The sequence below is a fragment of the Microtus oregoni genome, unplaced genomic scaffold (assembly GCF_018167655.1).
Source record: "Microtus oregoni isolate MIOR12 unplaced genomic scaffold, Mior012 000023F_ref0000262, whole genome shotgun sequence".
NCBI lineage: Eukaryota > Metazoa > Chordata > Mammalia > Rodentia > Cricetidae > Microtus > Microtus oregoni.
This window is the reverse complement of record NW_024543082.1, coordinates 2,988,844-3,005,116: the sequence shown is the minus strand read 5'-3', so window position 1 is coordinate 3,005,116 and position 16,273 is coordinate 2,988,844. Positions and strand designations below refer to the sequence as shown.

The 16,273-nt window shown below is 49.3% G+C and overlaps 1 protein-coding gene across 2 annotated transcripts in view; it reads right to left on the bottom strand.

Annotated features, from left to right (window-relative positions):
- The window catches only part of Slc12a8 (solute carrier family 12 member 8), a 156,361-nt gene that overhangs the window by 76,968 nt on the left and 63,120 nt on the right, over positions 1 to 16,273 (bottom strand). For both annotated transcript variants that reach the window (XM_041673157.1, XM_041673158.1), the window contains exon 5: positions 1,159 to 1,272. In XM_041673157.1, coding sequence (XP_041529091.1) covers positions 1,159 to 1,272 — 114 coding nt within the window. The remainder of the gene's footprint in view (positions 1 to 1,158; positions 1,273 to 16,273) is intronic.

The window sequence follows — 16,273 nt, the reverse complement described above, 5'->3', positions numbered from 1 at the left end:
TACTTAATCCATAACACCCACAATTTATCTATCTACTCACCTGCTGTTGAACATTCAAGCTCTTTCCATTTGTGGACTCCACAAATTAAGCTGCTCTGAAAATTTTAAGTATTTTGTTTTTATGTGTGTGTGTGTATACTGCGCACAGTGCCTATGGAGATCAGAAGAGGGCATTTGACCCCATCTGGGGTCACAGGCAGTTGTGAGCCATGTGGGAGTGCTCTTGGCCACTGAGCCATCTCTAGCCCGCATGAAGCCACTCTGAGTTTTCACATTCAAGTCTTTCCACAAGCGCTTGTCTCCAGATAATTAGAGGGTGGAGCTGAGTATATGGAATTTTTAAGAATTGGTCAAACTTTTCTACAGTGGTGTGGCTATTTTACATTTCCCTTCAGTAGGACAGGCAAGTGTGGATTGTCCACACCCCTGCCAACACGTGTCTGGAGTCTCTTTCACATTGGACATCCTAGGAGCTTCTCCCGCCTTTGCCTACGTGGGGACAGCGCATGGACATAGGTGGTCTGGACAGGCCATGCGCGCATAGGAAGCAGAGAACAGTTGCTCCAGATCAGCACCAGAGACACTTTTCTGGTCTTCTCTCTGGAGACGGCCCTATCCTATGCATTTCCCATGGGCCACCTGTCACGTGTTAGCTTCTTGCCTCCTAGGCCAGGGATTCCACACGAGGCAAGAGTTCTTCTATAGTCTCCTCCACAGTCATGCCAAGCAGAAATGGGGGAAGGCGGGATGAGGAGGTTCACTCTTTGCCCAGGGGCCTAATTTCTCTGATCCCTGGGCAGATGGGGCATGGGTCGAGGCGGGGATATAGCCCAAACTCATTCTATGACAAAGGCAGTTCATCCTGCTGAAGAATCCATCTTATTCTGCTTGAAGAGAAAGGTGTCCCTTCTACTAATTTGGTCAAGATATGTAATCTGAATAAAGAGGGAAGACTCTTGAAATCAGGTCAAGGCCTTCAGAAATTACGAACAGGCAAACCCACTGTGAAAATAATGGCTTTTTAGGCAGAGCTAACAAACGCCATCGCCAAAGTCAGTTGCTCATTCCAAGAGAGCATGCAGGCCGACTGTGACGCTAAGCTTCAGGAATCAAGTATTTACACCCCTCAGGCAAGAGTGAGAAAGAACAGACACCTACCTGTAGCTGCTGGGAAGAACACCCCAAACACAGTGAAGAAAGACTCCCCGGGGCTGTACTCTGGTAGAATGTTGTTCTTCAGCAGTTCTGGGGAGTATCCAATAAAGCCATGTTCTGAAATGACATAAAGGAAGGCAATGGGGGCAGAGCAGCCAAGGACATCACATTGTTTACAGCATGGTAAATATTTATTTCTTTCGAGACAGTGACATACTCTGTAGCCCAGGCTGGCCTGGAACTTGGTGTGTAGTCTGGGCTAGCCCCAAATTTACTGTGATTCTCCTGCCTCAGCCTCCTTGAGTTGCTGGCATTACGGGCACAAGTCACCATGTGCAGGTATTGTGAGAGCTGCGGGCTGCATTCCTGGCACCTGGTCGCCCGCACGGCTAGCTTTATCCGAAATAATTACACGGAAACTGTATTCTTTTAAACATTGCCTGGCCCATTAGTTCCAGCCTCTTATTGGCTAGCTCTTACATAGTGATCTAACCCATTTCTAATAATCTGTGTAGCACATGAGGTGGCTTACCAGGGAAGATCTTAACCTGCGTCTGTGTAGGGTGGGAGAATCATGGCGACTGCCTGACTCGGCTTCTTTCTCCCAGCATTCTGTTCTGTTTACTCTGCCTACCTAATTTTCTGTCCTATCAGGTCAAGCAGTTTTCTTTATAAGTTAACCAATGAGAGCAACAGATAAGATACAAGACCCACCTCCATCATGCAGGTATTTGATACTGAACATCCAAAGGCAGGGTGTGCAGGAGAGACAGACGACAGACAGATACTGGAAACCTGACTTGTGTACCTGTACTTACAACTACACAGCTATGAAATGGCAGAGAGGAGAGTGATTAACTCAGGGGACAGACTTTTTTTGTCTTTCCTTTATAGATTTCAAATGGCAACACCATCTTTCAGTGAGGATATATTTATGTGATTGCTTAATATAAATCCCTGCTTCAAAACTGCCCATTGGATCCCTGGGAGCTACAGAATAAAGTCCAGACTCCTAAAGTTGAATGTCAAAGCTTCCCACAACCTGGAAACAGTCTGTCAAGTCCCCTTCACCCCTTACCTCTCCTGTGCCTGTACTGGGGATCATGTTCCTTGCCCCACTACCCCTATCTCTGAGCATCAATATTATGCCTGGTGTTGTTTGTTTGTTTGTTCGTTTGGTTGGTTGGTTGGTTGGTTCATTGGGGTTTTTTGCTTTTGGTTTTTGTTTGGCATTGATCTCAGGCCCTCACGCATGCTAACTGGCCTACCACACATCTCTAGCCCTGGCTTGTTCTAATTTTGAGATGGGTCTCTCTAAACTGCTCGAGTTGGTCTTGATCTCACTCTGCAGCCAGCACTGCAGTACCCAGGCTACTGGCTAAGCTTTGTTTCCAGCCTCAACCACAGTTCTTGTTTTAAAAATAATTAATTTTATTTATGTGGCTGCATCTGTGTGTGCCCATGAGGCCAAAGAAGGTATAGGGTCCCCTGGAGCTAGAGTTACAGGCAGTTGTGAACCACCTGATGTGGGGGCCAGGAACCGAACTTGGGTCCTCTGTGGCCGCAGTACTTACTCTTAATCACTGCGCCACCTCTCCAGCCCCTCACCCACAGAGGTGGGGCATCCCCTCTGGCACACCTCTACTCTACCTGGCACACAACAGGTAAGTTGTAAGTAGACCCCGTCCTCATCTTCTCTCAGATCTCTCGGGCCATTGGCACATCTCCTTCCCAGGCTTCCGCCACACTCCTCCACAAACTACTTTTTAACAAGAACATCTGACGTCTGAATTCTTCAAAGGATTTTAAATATGTCTGTGCATTGACCTTAACAGAGTTTCTCAAGGGCCTTCAATCCGTTTTGCTTCCTTTGTTAAAAGAGGTCACTTTGAACAGCATGCGTGGAATTCTGAGACGAGTAAAACGTTCTCGGCTCAGAGACACCCAGGATATTCGGCTTTGCCTTTCAGTCTTGTCCCCTAGAAGTAGGTAGCTTGTATCTATGAACTGCTGCCCCCAACCCCTGCCATCACACACCACTGTGCCCCAGAGCTTGGGGACAGACCCCTCCACGAGTCTTGCCCCGCCCCCATCCACTCAGAGCTTCCCCGCATAAAGGGAGTTCCCTGGTCTCCGATGGCTCCCAGGAGGCCACGCACCTCCACAGCTTCCAGGAGTCATAACTTCATAGAGAAAATATTCTTCAAGAAAATAATGAAGTAGAAGCTCAGAGAGCCTTGGGGAGTCCAGTCCGGACTTTCAAATCATCGTCAATTGCTTTCTCTTGGCTGAATATAGACTTGGTTCTGGCATATTAGATCCCAAGTACCACAGCAGGTTTCTGAATGGCTTGGCCTCCTTGCAGCTGGTCCTCCCCTCATCAACAAAAAGCAATAACAAGCTAAGTTAACTTTAGCTTAGCCGTTGGCTGACCCCACTGACTAGTCTTCCTGAGGAGAAAACCAGGCAGCCGCTTTGGAGCTCAGCTCAGTCAGGCTGGGATGAGGCATATCTGAGCCAGGGCTGTGCATCCTGAGCAGGCCAGCCCACAGCACATAAACACCTCATTCCATGCTGCTCACATCCACAGCCTCCAAGGAGGTCTTCAGACAGGAAGGGTTTGGTCCCCTGGCCTGAGGGCTTTGCCTGGTCAGCCTGCAGGCTCAAAGGCCTGTTAGTCTCTTAATGGTGTCAACAGGGAAGCCTTCTCTACCTCTCCCTCACAACAGGCTGAGAATGGGGCAGGAGGAGGCCCCAGATGCTGTCTCCTCGGGGCAATGACATATTCACAAGCCCACATCACAGTGCCACACTAAAAAGCATACACTGACACACAACTCCGCAGCACAGACACTGGCATGTTCACAAGCACACATTACAACCGCATGCACACATACACCCACACACAGGCACAGACTCATACCTATACACAAGGGTATTTCACAAGCACACATTCACACTGGCCCAGTCACAGATGCACATGACGTGCACATGCGCATGCGTGGGCACACTCATTACAACACACCCACAAGCACGTGCACTGGTACACACTCACCCTGGCACACTCAAAATCCTCCTAACCTGACCCTTTGCTCTGGGTTAAGTCTAGTTGTTTGCCTTTCTTGAGGGAATAACCTTACCTCTGAAAAGAACTCTGTGAACAAAGATATTGCCAATGTTTTCCTGCAATTATGTTGGGGAAAGAGCTGGGTTTCTAACTTTGGAGACTTGCGATTCTTTAGAGGTTAGTGGAGACATTTAAAGCTAGACCCTGGGGCACAATCATGTAACTCCAGCCACTCAGGAGGCTGAGACACAGGATGAAAAGTTCAAGGCCAGTCAGGGTTACAGAATGTGACTTTGTCTCAAATATAAATAAATGGATACGTAGGTAGATAGATAGATAGATAGATAGATAAACAGACAGATAATATGAACTATAGCGTAATTAGCTCAGGATTTTACTCGTGCCTAGCATGCATGAGGACCAATATCAGAGCCAAACACCGCAGTGCTTAGTATAATAGAAGACTGACAAGCTGTGGTGGTTTGAAAGAAAACGGCCCCCAAAGGGAGTGGCACTATTAGGAAGTGTGGCCTTGTTGGAGGAAGTGTGTCACTGTGGGGATAGACTCTGGGGTCTTTTTCTCAAGCTTCCACTCAGTGTGACAGTCAGTGGACTTCATGTTGCCTGCAAGGTGAAGCACTCTCAGCTCCAGCACCACGTCTGCCTGCACATTGCCATGTTCCCGACATGATGATAATGGACCAAACCTCTGAAACTGTGAGCGAGCCACCCAATTAAAGGCTTTCCTTTATAGGAGTTACCATGGCCATAGTACCGCCTCACAGAAATAGTAAATCCTAACTAAGACACATGCCACAATGGTACCTAATACCTAGCATGCTAATTTTTTTTAAATATTTATTTATTTATTACGTATACAGTATTCTATCTGTGTGTATGCCTGCAGGCCAGAAGAGGGCACCAGAGCTCATTACAGATGGTTGTGAGCCACCATGTGGTTGCTGGGAATTGAACTCAGGACGTTTGGAAGAGCAGGCAATGCTCTTAACCACTGAGCCATCATCTCTCCAGCCCTCTAGCATGCTAATCTTATAAATAAATAAATAAATAAATAAATAAATAAATAAGCCAGGCAGTAGTGGATTTAAATTAAAGTGCCTTTAATTCCAGCACTTGGGAGGCAAAGGCAGGGGGATTTCTGTGAGTTCAAGGCCTGCCTGGTCTACAGAGCTAGTTCCAGGACAGGCTCCAAAGCTACAGAAAAACCCTGTCTCAAAAAACCAATACACACACACACACACACACACACACACACTTCCCATGTTATAAATACTAAAAATATATTTATACATATAAGAAATATCTACGCCCAGCCTAGTGGTGCATGCCTTTAATCCCAGCACTCAGGAGGCAGGAGCAGGTGAATCTTTGAATCTGAAGCCAGCCTGGTCTATGGAGCAAGTTCTAGGACAGCCAGGACTACACAGAGAAATCATGTTTCAAAAACTCAATATGTATGGAAACACACCCTAACAATAACTGTGGTTGTCTATATAAATAATTATGGCAATTCTCATTCTCTCTGTCCCTCCCTCCTTCCATCTCTCCCTTCCTCCTTGAGGTCTCTCTCCCTCCTCCCCTCCCTTTCTTCCTTTGTCTATCTTCTTCCCCCACACAGATTTCATTCTGTGGCTTGGGTTGACCTAGAACTCATGATCTGCCTGTCTCAGCCTCCCCCATGCTCAGATTACCGGCACTCACCATTATACCCAACAATCCTTTTCCTTCAAAAGTTCCCCATAACATTTATTTCCAGTTTAAAAAATGAGGGTAATCTACATATTATCTTTTAGGAAGAAGAATGATGGCCAGGTGAAGGCCAAGCGTCTGCAGGGACATTCCAGATGCACCACCTTCTTTCTTTTTCTCCATGTCCACTTGTCCTGCTTCCCAGAGGATTGGAGTGGTTTGTGAGAAAATCAGAAACAAGCTAGAACAAATGGATTGTAAAAGCAGGGGTCCACCGGGCAGTGGTGGCACATGCCTTTAATCCCAGCACTCAGGAGACAAAGGCAGGCCGATCTCTGAGTTTGAGGCTAGCCTGGTCTACAGAGCAAGTTCCAGGACAGGCTTCAAAAGCTAAGAAAAACCCTGTCTCAAAAAACCAAAAAAAAAGCTGGAGAGATGGCTCAGAGGTTAAGAGCATTGCCTGCTCTTCCAAAGGTCCTGAGTTCAATTCCCAGCAACCACATGGTGGCTCACAACCATCTGTAATGAGGTCTGGTATCCTCTTCTGGCTAACTGTATAAATAATAAATAAATAAAAAACCAAAAAAAAAAAAAACCAAAAAAAAAAAAACAAAACAAAAAAGAGTGTCAGAGGCTCACTTTATTTCCTACACCCCCTCCCCATCTTCCAGGCCTTTGTGACTCTTGCCTGTCCTGCGTCCCTCCTTTCCTTTCAGGGCTCCAAGTCCTGGGCCAGCTCCTACAGAGGCTTGCCACACTACCTCCTTCACACACAGATGCAGGAGACACAGACTCCTCCTCAGTCCCAGAAGCCAGTGTTTCCCTCCTCTGGGAAAGACAGGCAGATCCTGCGAAGCGGTGCTGCAGGTCAGAGATACCCCGGAGACAAGGGCCAAGAGAGGTACTTCTGGGAGTGAGCCCAGCGACAGTTTCCCAATCACTGTGTTGTCTTTCTGTATTTCACCGGAGAGGGCTTTGCAGGACTAGGGTGCTAGGCAAGTGCCCTAGCCTTGAGCTACAGCCCCAACCTAAGTTTGCTTCCTGCAGCCCAAATGCCATTTGCTTGCTACAAAAGCTGGGTCCCGTCAGCTGCCGTTTCCACCCCTGAAGGGCCTGGGATGCTGACGACCTGCAGCTGCTGCTCGTGAATGCGTCTGGGCTTGACCTGAACATCTGCTTCTGTAGCCACGGAGTAAAAATACTCTGGGCCCCTCTGAGCTGTGTACTTTTTAGGAAGACCAAAAACAGCACAGGGCCGGGGAAGAAAGAACAAATCGTCACAAGTCCAGGCAGGAAGAGGCAGAGGGATGCCCTTGAAGGCCTGTATGTAGCAAGGCTTGACTTCTCCCCAGAATTGGGTCACTCAGGTACCCATGATGCTGCCAATACACTGTAGTCCTTGGGGGCCTAGTGTTAGCTCCCAGGGGTGCTTATGAAAGCCCTCCTCATCCTTTCCCAATTATCTTTAGCTCTGGTCACAAGTAGCGACAAAGAACAACTCTGGGTCTCCATGTTAGTTGTCCAGGCTCACAGACCTAGCCAGCCTGGTGCAGTGGCTGCTGGGAAACACCCTGTGGCACCTGCCATGTCAGTAGTCACCCAACCCCCTACACACACACACACACACACACACACACACACACACACACAGCCCAGGTGAAATTAGTAGGGGCAGCTGAGACTTTGGTGTGGGTGACTGTGGACCACCTTAGAAAATAAGGTTTCTAAAAACCGCTGCGGGTGCTGGCGCTGTAAACTGTGGACTATGGGCAGAGTTTCCCGCAGCACGGGCTTTCTTGACTGTGGACCAACTTAGAAAATAAAGTTTCTAAAAACTGCTGCGGGTGCTGGCTGGTAAACTGTGGACCATGGGCAGAGTTTTCCTTTCTTTAGGGCTCAGGTCCCCCACCCTGCAATCAGCAACCGGTGACCAGTGACCAGAGACCAACCAGACATCCCTTTCCTGGGAACGGACAATGGGAGCAGCTGCTCCAACCAGGAATAGAAAGAGTGGAGGAAGGGCTTGCAGAGAGGAAGGGAGGGAGGCGGGCGCCCCCCAGACTGAGGGGAGGGTGGGGCCTGAGAGATCACAGGAAAAGGAAAGGAGAGGCCACGGTTCTGGGAAAGCACAGGGACCAAAACAGCCCCGAAGGGAGGGGCAGGAGGGACCCAGGCTGGGTAAGGAAAGGCAACCGGGGCTCAGCATGCTGGGATCCTCAAAGAAGAAGGAAGTACAGTACAGCCGCCGCAGGAAGTACCATTCAAGCCTCCTGTTGCATGTCCCCCCCTCCTAAGCTCACCCATACACACACACACACACACACACACACACACCCTCAGCTGTGGAGTCAGACTGAAATCCAGGAGGGCTCAGTGCCTTCACTGCCTGCCATATTCTGGGGACAGAGATCTGGGCAGATCTGAAATAGCCTGCAGGAGAAGAGTAAGGAAAGGGAGTGAAAGGCCCCATCTAGCTGTACAGGAGCCAGATGCGGAGCCACTGCCCAAGCCCAGAAAGGCGACAATGAGCAAAAGGCACTGAGATGAGGGGACCATGAAGGCCCTGGCCTTGGGGATTAGTTCCCAGAGCAGCAGATGGGAACGGGCCTACAGGTCAGCAGGAAGGGCGATCACAAAGAGGCATGGCCTTGGGAGAAGTCCCCGCTGGGTTCCTCGTGCCCGGGCATGGGGTGCAAGCGTCTTTTCCAGGCGTAGCAAGCGTCTTTTCCAGGCGTACCTCTGCCCAAGATCTCCGAGGAGAAAATAAGGATGGTGACAAGAAGATAAGTCCGGATACCCTGGTCCCACCACAGACTCTCTGTGGGACTGCAATGAGCCCTTCCTTCTCAGGGGCCCTGCATTCCTAAGAAGTTCCCAAGTGATGCCAAGCCCTGGTCTGCAGGCCACACTCTGAGGGGTACAGGAGAGAATCTCTTCAAAGATTCCTCCCTCTGAACGCTGCCTCATTCCCAGGGCTCAGCACACAGCACCCAAACATATGGCTGAATTCCTGTGCCAGAAGCAAAACCCAAGCTGGCTTGCCTGAGGGCTGCCGCCCCTTCCTCCCACCCCCTCTGGCCCTGGTCCACAGCCCCTGCCCAGCAGCCCATGCCCAGCAGCCCATGCCCAGCAGCCCCTGCCCTATCACCGGGAACCTGGAACCAGCAGATGGCAACCAGCATTGACAAAGCAGCTACAGCCAGTCTCTGCCCCTGGCCTTGTGTGCTTTTTATTTCCCACTGTTTTGAATTAGCAGTGACATTGGAGGCATTCTGAGTGCAGATAATGAGAGATGAAAGACAGGGAAGGAGAGACGGGAACTACCGTCTGGTTGACTGAGCCATTTTTTAAAAAATAAAATAAAATCTGTATTTAAAAAACATTTCCATACACTATATTTTAATCATATTCTTTCCCATCTCCTAATTCGTTCCCATCTCTCTATACAACCAACGCCATGCTTTCTCTCTCTCTCTCAATAAAACACAAAAACAAAATAGGAAAAACAAACAAATCAAACCACAAAATCAAAACAGACAAACTAAAGAAAGTAAATCAATAAGACAAAAAAAATAGCAAAACAAAATAAAAAGTGCACGTATACACACCAAAACCACAGAAACTGTTTTGTGTTGGCCAACAACTCCTTGGCATGGGGTCTGCCCTGGAATATGTTTGACGTATCCAGCGACACACTTTTGTCCTTTACCAGAAGATGCCAGTTACAAATAGCTTCTTGGTTAGGGGTGGGAACTCACGCCCACTTCCCTTCTCAGTACAAAGTTCTGTCTGGTTTGAGCCTGGGCAGGTCTTGTATGTAACCATATCTGACACTGCTAAAATGTCTGAGAACCTGAGGTCATAGGTCATGATCCCTGGGGAAAACCTACTGCTAGTATTCTGTTAAAGAAACAGCAATAAAATGACATATTGCTATATATATATAATATATATATCCTATATATTAAATATATGTGATATAAAATCTTATAATAATTGTTTATAATTATATAAGCTTATATTATATATTATAATTATATATTATGTGTGATCTAGTCTATGGCAAGTAAATACATAATGTACTATTATTATTCATAGCTATCCAGTGCACTGCAGCTGATGGGCACTAACAAAGGGAGCCACAATTGGACAGTGCTCGGAGAGCGGGAGGCTCTGGAACACTCAGTTCTAAATGGGCTATCTTGAGCAAACGTCCCCCACCCCCAAGGCTCAGAGGTCTGTGAGGAAAGGATAGAGGAAGTTCGGGAGAGCCAGGGGTGGTGCAGAACTCCAGGAAATCGGCGTTTCCAGACATGACAGACTGATACATGTGAGCCTGCGGAGACCGAGCCCCTCTGACAACTAAGGACACCAGAGTGCACAGGGGAAGCAGGGACTTTAGAAGACACGGGAGTCAAAAGCTACCGCCAAGTCTCGATGGGAGGGGTTCCCCACTCGGCACAATTAAAGGTGTCCAATAAAAGTGTATTGAGACAGAACTAACGTTAAACAGGGAGGTGCTTGCCTGCAATCTCAAACTGAGGCGGGTGGATGAAGAGTTTGAGGCTGTTCTGGGCCTCAGAGGAAGAGATTGTCTCAAAAATCCCTGCAAAGAATAGAACATAACAGGGGTGTACAGATCGTGGCCTGCGGAGAAGGGAGGGGAAACGTGGCAGGCTCAGAAGGGACCCTAGAGGAATTAGCTGCTCTCTGGCCTAAGCCCTGGTAACTTTGGTCTTTCAAGGAGAGGCTGGGGAGAGGAGTGAACCAGGCCTCCAGGCCTGAGCCCCCACCCAGAGAGAAAACACACAGAGAGGGCAGGGCCTTCAACAGGGGCCAGAATGGAAATGTGAAATGGGGCAGGGACTGCGGGGTCCACCCAGACTGCCCAGAGAAGGCAACCTAGAGGCCTGGAGCCTCCTCTGGCCCTGGGGAAGGCCTCCACCCTCAGCAGGACTGGCTGCCAGGAAACAGCAAGAAAGCAAGACACACACACAGTTACATACACACACCCCGCACACGGTTACACCCTCTCACACACACAGTTACACCCCCCCTCCCCCCCCCCACACTGTCATCCAAGGGGATGAAGGGCCTGAGGAAGGAAAGGTGCCAGGGTAGTCACTCTGCTTTGGTAGGGGATTCACTACGTGTCCAGGGACTGGACTCTGGCTACCTCTGTGTTCTAAAAGAGCAGCCTGGTCCTCTTGGAGCCAAGCATTCTCCCTTGAGGAAGGGAAGGTGAACATTTCCTATGGAAAGATGGTTCTAACAGCCAACACGCTGCTCTATCTGTGATCACGGCCTCTACTTTAAAAAGTACTTGGGGCTGGAGAGATGGCTCAGCAGCTAAGAGCACTGCTGGCTGCTCTTCCAGAGGACCAGGGCTCAGTTCTCAACAACTCCCTGACAGCTCGCGATCATCAGTAACTCCAGTCCTAGGGGATCCCTCATGCTCTTCTGGCCCCTGCGGCCTCCAGGCATGCATTTGGTACATAATTATACACACAAGCGAAATACCTATACACACACCTTTTTCAATTTTGTTTTTATATGTATGCGTATATCTGTCTGTCTGTATGCAAACATGGGCTCAGTTGCCTATGGAGGCCAGAGGAGCCCATGGAGCTGAAGTTGCAGGTGGCTCGTGGGTGCTGGGAACTAAAGCCTTACACTTGGCAAACACTCTTAAGCTCTGAGCTACTTCTCTAGCTCCATTCGAGGAGTTCGAGGCCAAGCTAGTCTACAGAATGAGGTACAGGACAGCCAGGCGATACACAGAGAAACCCTGTCTTGAAAAAACCAAAGCAACAGCAATAATAATAACCATAAATACATTTTTTAAAACAATTGTTTTTAATGCACTGAGCTTTTCCCTTACCATGGTCTTGGAGTCTGTAAGTTGAAATGAGAAAAGATTTCACCCACAGAGGATAGCCAGAAAGGGGGTGTCAAATGCCAGGAATGGGGACCGAGGTCAACTTGGGCCCCAAGGGACAAGCAGTATCTTGAGGTGAGGACAGCCATGGGGCAGACAAGGTTGTGCCATACGCTGCCCTATAGAGTACTTTCCTCAAGCTAGGCGGTTAAGCTACCAGCACCCTGGTGCGTTTTCTCAGGTAAAATGGGAGTCACAGAGACAGGGATCCCCGGGCAGATTCTAAGTCTGTGATGCCCCTGCACAGCCTACAACTCCCCCAACGATGCAGGGAGCTGTGCAAGGGAGGCCCTGGCTCTAGGGTCAAATGGGGCTCTACACAGGGGACTGTGGCCCCAGAACCCTCCCACCCCACCCCAGATCTGGCCTGTGTAACTCTCAGCATGAAGGAGCCCCTGAGAAAGGAAAATCTGGCCTCTTATCTCCTGGGGGGAAAGGAATGCGCTCTCCTGCCAGGTCAAGGGGCTGTTTGACAGGAAGTCTCCACCCTAGCTGTGGGTTCCTCCCAGGCACCACTCACTCCTTCTGGCTGTCCCTGCCTCTGGCATCCACTTCCCAGATTTAGACTTCTGACCTGACATCCCCACCAGAATTCTAAGCCAGTTCAGCCCCTCTGCAGTTAGCTGTCCATCCACAGCTCCACGCTGATGGGGTCTCTGACTCACAAGTCCATCCCTGCCCCACTCCTCTGCGGATATGTCAGGAGGTCAGGTGGCCTTGCAGAGTGCAGGACCATCGCCACTCAGAGCTACATCCTTGCCCAGCACCATGCTAACACTCTGAAGCATGCAGCTCTCCTGCCCCACAGCTCTCCTGCCCCGCAGATCTCCGACCTGATTCCACCCAGGAAACAAAGCTACTCAGACTCCCATGGCCTAGGGCCGGGGTGTATATCAGTAGTAGAGTATGTGCTTAATGCACACGAGACCCTGGGCTCCGATCCCAGCATCACAGAGAACAAACCACAGCAACAACAAACAATCCCAATCTGTGGATCACAACCCCCTTGGCAAACTTCTCTCTTCAAATATTTATGTTAAGATTTATAACAGTAGCAAAATTAGTTATGAAGTAGCAATGAGAACAATTTTATGGTTAGGGGTCACCTCAACATGAGGAACTGTACTAAAGGGTCTCAAGCGTTAGGAAGGTTGGAAACCACTGGCCGAGATGAAGACTCAGCATCACAGAGCCCGAGAATATCGCAGGAGGCTTTAACCTGAAACCCATTTTACAATGGAGGTGTTGAGGCCCAGGAAAAGAGACTCCTATACCAAAGGTTGGCACTGGTCAGGCAAGTTCAGGACCCAAGGAGTCTACACGCCTGTCCTCACAGGTCCCGTCGCAGCAATCATGTATGTTGTTATTGTGTGGCTATTTGCCTAATTTTCTGTTAAGACTGTACCAGGTAGCTATTTTCCTAGGATGGCTCTAGTGCCTAGCCCTACGGGACACACAAAAATATAAAATATTCTTAATAATAACATTGGCAACAAGCCAAGTGCCCATCAACAGATGAAAGCATAAGCAAAATGTGGCATACTTAGGTGGCGAAATATTATTCAGTCATAGAAAGGAATGAACCACGGGCTAGAAAGACAGCATAGTAGGTAAAGTACTTCCCTTGCAAACATGAGGACCTGAACTCAACATCCCAGGACCCACATGTAAAGAAGTCAGAGGGCCAAAGAAATAACCCAGAGATCAGGAAAACTTGTTCCATAATCAGGAAGACAGGAAGTCAGATGCCATCATGTAACAAGTTGGTATCCTTCAGATGCCTACAGTCTAGCTGAGAAAACAGAAGTAGCAGGTTTAGGGAGAGCCTCTGCCTCAAAGGAGAAGGCAAAGAGTGAGAGAGAGGAGAGGACGCTTGATGCCCTCTTCTAGCCTCTGCACATGCTACCTGCACGCGTGTGAGCACACACATGAACTAATCAGTTAACTAAGGAAGCAAATGTCTTAATTTTTGTGTATGGTGTTTGGCCTGCATATATGTCTGGGTACTAGGTGTGTGCCTCGTGCCAGAAGAGGCCAGAAGAGGGCATCAGATCTCCTGGAACTGAAGTTACAGATGTTTGATGGTGCTGAGAACCAAACCCAGGTCCTACACAAGAGCAGCCAAGGCTTTTAACCACTGAGTCATCTCTCTGGCCCCCTAATCAAATGTTCCTAAAAGCTGGGTGGGGTTAACACATGCTTATAATCCTAACACTGAGGAGACAGAGACAGGCAAATGAAACCCTGGCCAGTCTGTCTTACCCACATGGTGAGTTCCAGGCCATTGAGAGACCCTATCTCAAAAGCAAGGTGAACAGTACCTGAGGGACAACACCCTAGATTAGCCTCCGGTCTATGCATGCACAGACTCATGGATGGATGGACACGGATGTATGTGTGTGTGCGTGCACGCGCGCACACACACACACACACACACACACCATACACAAGAGGAATGAAACTGAAACACTGGACATGATACAACATAGGAGGACTTTAAAAACACCAAGAAAAAAGACAAATATCATATGAGTCCATCCACATGAACTATTCAACCAGACTAGACCAATTCAGCGACACACACAGCAGAAGGGATGCTCTCTGTGGCCCAGGGATTTGGTGTCTACTTGGGGTGGCAGAACCTTTGGGGGTTCCTGCTATATAGAAGGTGACTGTACTCACTCCACTGAGCAGCATAAAAATGGTTTAAATGTCAACTCGCGCCTTAGAGATATTTTATTACAATAAAAAAGAACCCATTTCTTTGCTCACAGCCCTGGGGATCACAGCCTGCAGCCTTGATTTAGATCCAGCTCCTGCCTGCTTTACCCATGTAGACACAGTGAGCACAGGGCACTTTGTAGTCCAGGCCTACGGGAAATCAGCTATAAGGACAGCTATGGCCTCCCAGACGTGGCTATTCTCCCAGCAGGGCCAGCTGGAGCCCAGCAGGGAAAAGACCAGTGCAAGGCTCACTGTGATCCAGCTGCCAGAAACAGATGTGGGCAAAGCCCTGTGTGTTCATGAGTTTAAGTGGCAGTCTGGGAACCCTTTGCTGACGTCAGCCTGGAAACCATGGTGTAGTGGAGGTGAGAGGGTTGGCAACAAAGCCAACAGAAGCAGAGATTTGGGTATCTCGGGGCCAGCTGTTCCCAGCTCACGTTTAACACTTGGTGCAGTCCAGGGGTCCCCTACCCCAGTTGCAACTTAGCCTGCATGTTCCCACTTCCAAGACTCTCATGGTCACCAGGACTTGTAGTCTGCGAGCAACATTTAATGGGGGTCTCCATGAGCCAGAGCTAGCCCTGGGGGAGCATGCTATTGACCCGGGCAGCCCTGTGACAACGGCAGCATGCCGGCTCTGAAGCTTCATGCTACTCTCATGTCCCCACAGGGGCTGGCAGGGCTGACTGCTCTCGGCACCCACAGTCTTCAGAGGCTGAGAGGAAGCAGGCAGGGGTGTACCTGCCTGTTCTGATTTCCTCCGCAAGCCTTCCCGCACCTTTGCTGCAAGGGCTTGAGCAGAGCTGGGTGCTGGCTAGAGCATCTCCTATCAGAAGAGACTGTCTCAAGGTCAGCGACAAGTTCCTTCCTCCTTCTGCAGACATTTCAATGCTCAAAGTGGATGTTATCATTGGGGAGTAGTACCTGGAGCGTTTTAATAGGGAAGGAAGTGTTCTGATGACAGATAGCATAAAGGAACACAGAGGACTGAGGGTCTCATCCAGCTGGCCTGGGTTAAAGTGTCCAGGAGCCTGCCTCGCGGTACAGAGCCTAGTCCCGGAAGCAGTCGGACCTGAATGCTGTTTAAGGTGACTTTGTTCCTTCCTCACCCTGGCTTGCAGCACAAGAATCTCCATTTTCCTAAGATCCCTAGACCCTGAGACCTGAGAAGCGCTGTCTTGGCGCACAGGCCAGTGACTTCTAGAATAAGCATTGACAGTGACAATAATTCTCGGTGGAGCACCTGCCTCATGCCAGGCGCCACAGCAGGCCTCAGACAGACAGTACCCTGTTCCATTCTTCGACAGTCTGGCAAGGCAGGCATTCTTGTCTGTTTTCAGAATCGAGGAAACCAGGACAAAGGCTGGTAGAGTCTGTACAGCAAGTTTCAGCCACGCTGGGATTTGTTTTGCGGGGTCTAACTTGAAAAGCAGGGCTCCGGCAACTACAGTAACTGCTACAACCTTTCCCACTGGGCTGGTGACAACAGCCTCTTGCCGACTCCCTGTAGGGCCTAGAAATTCACTTGTGGATGTGTTCTCCAGAAAGGTGTTCCAGAGGCTACCTAGGCCTGGCCTGCTGGGGTTGGGCTAAGCCTGAAGCAGAAGCCTTTTCAGAACTTGTCCACCATGAGGAGCTTGCATGCGCACCTGCAGAGTGCATGGGGGTCCAGGACTGGA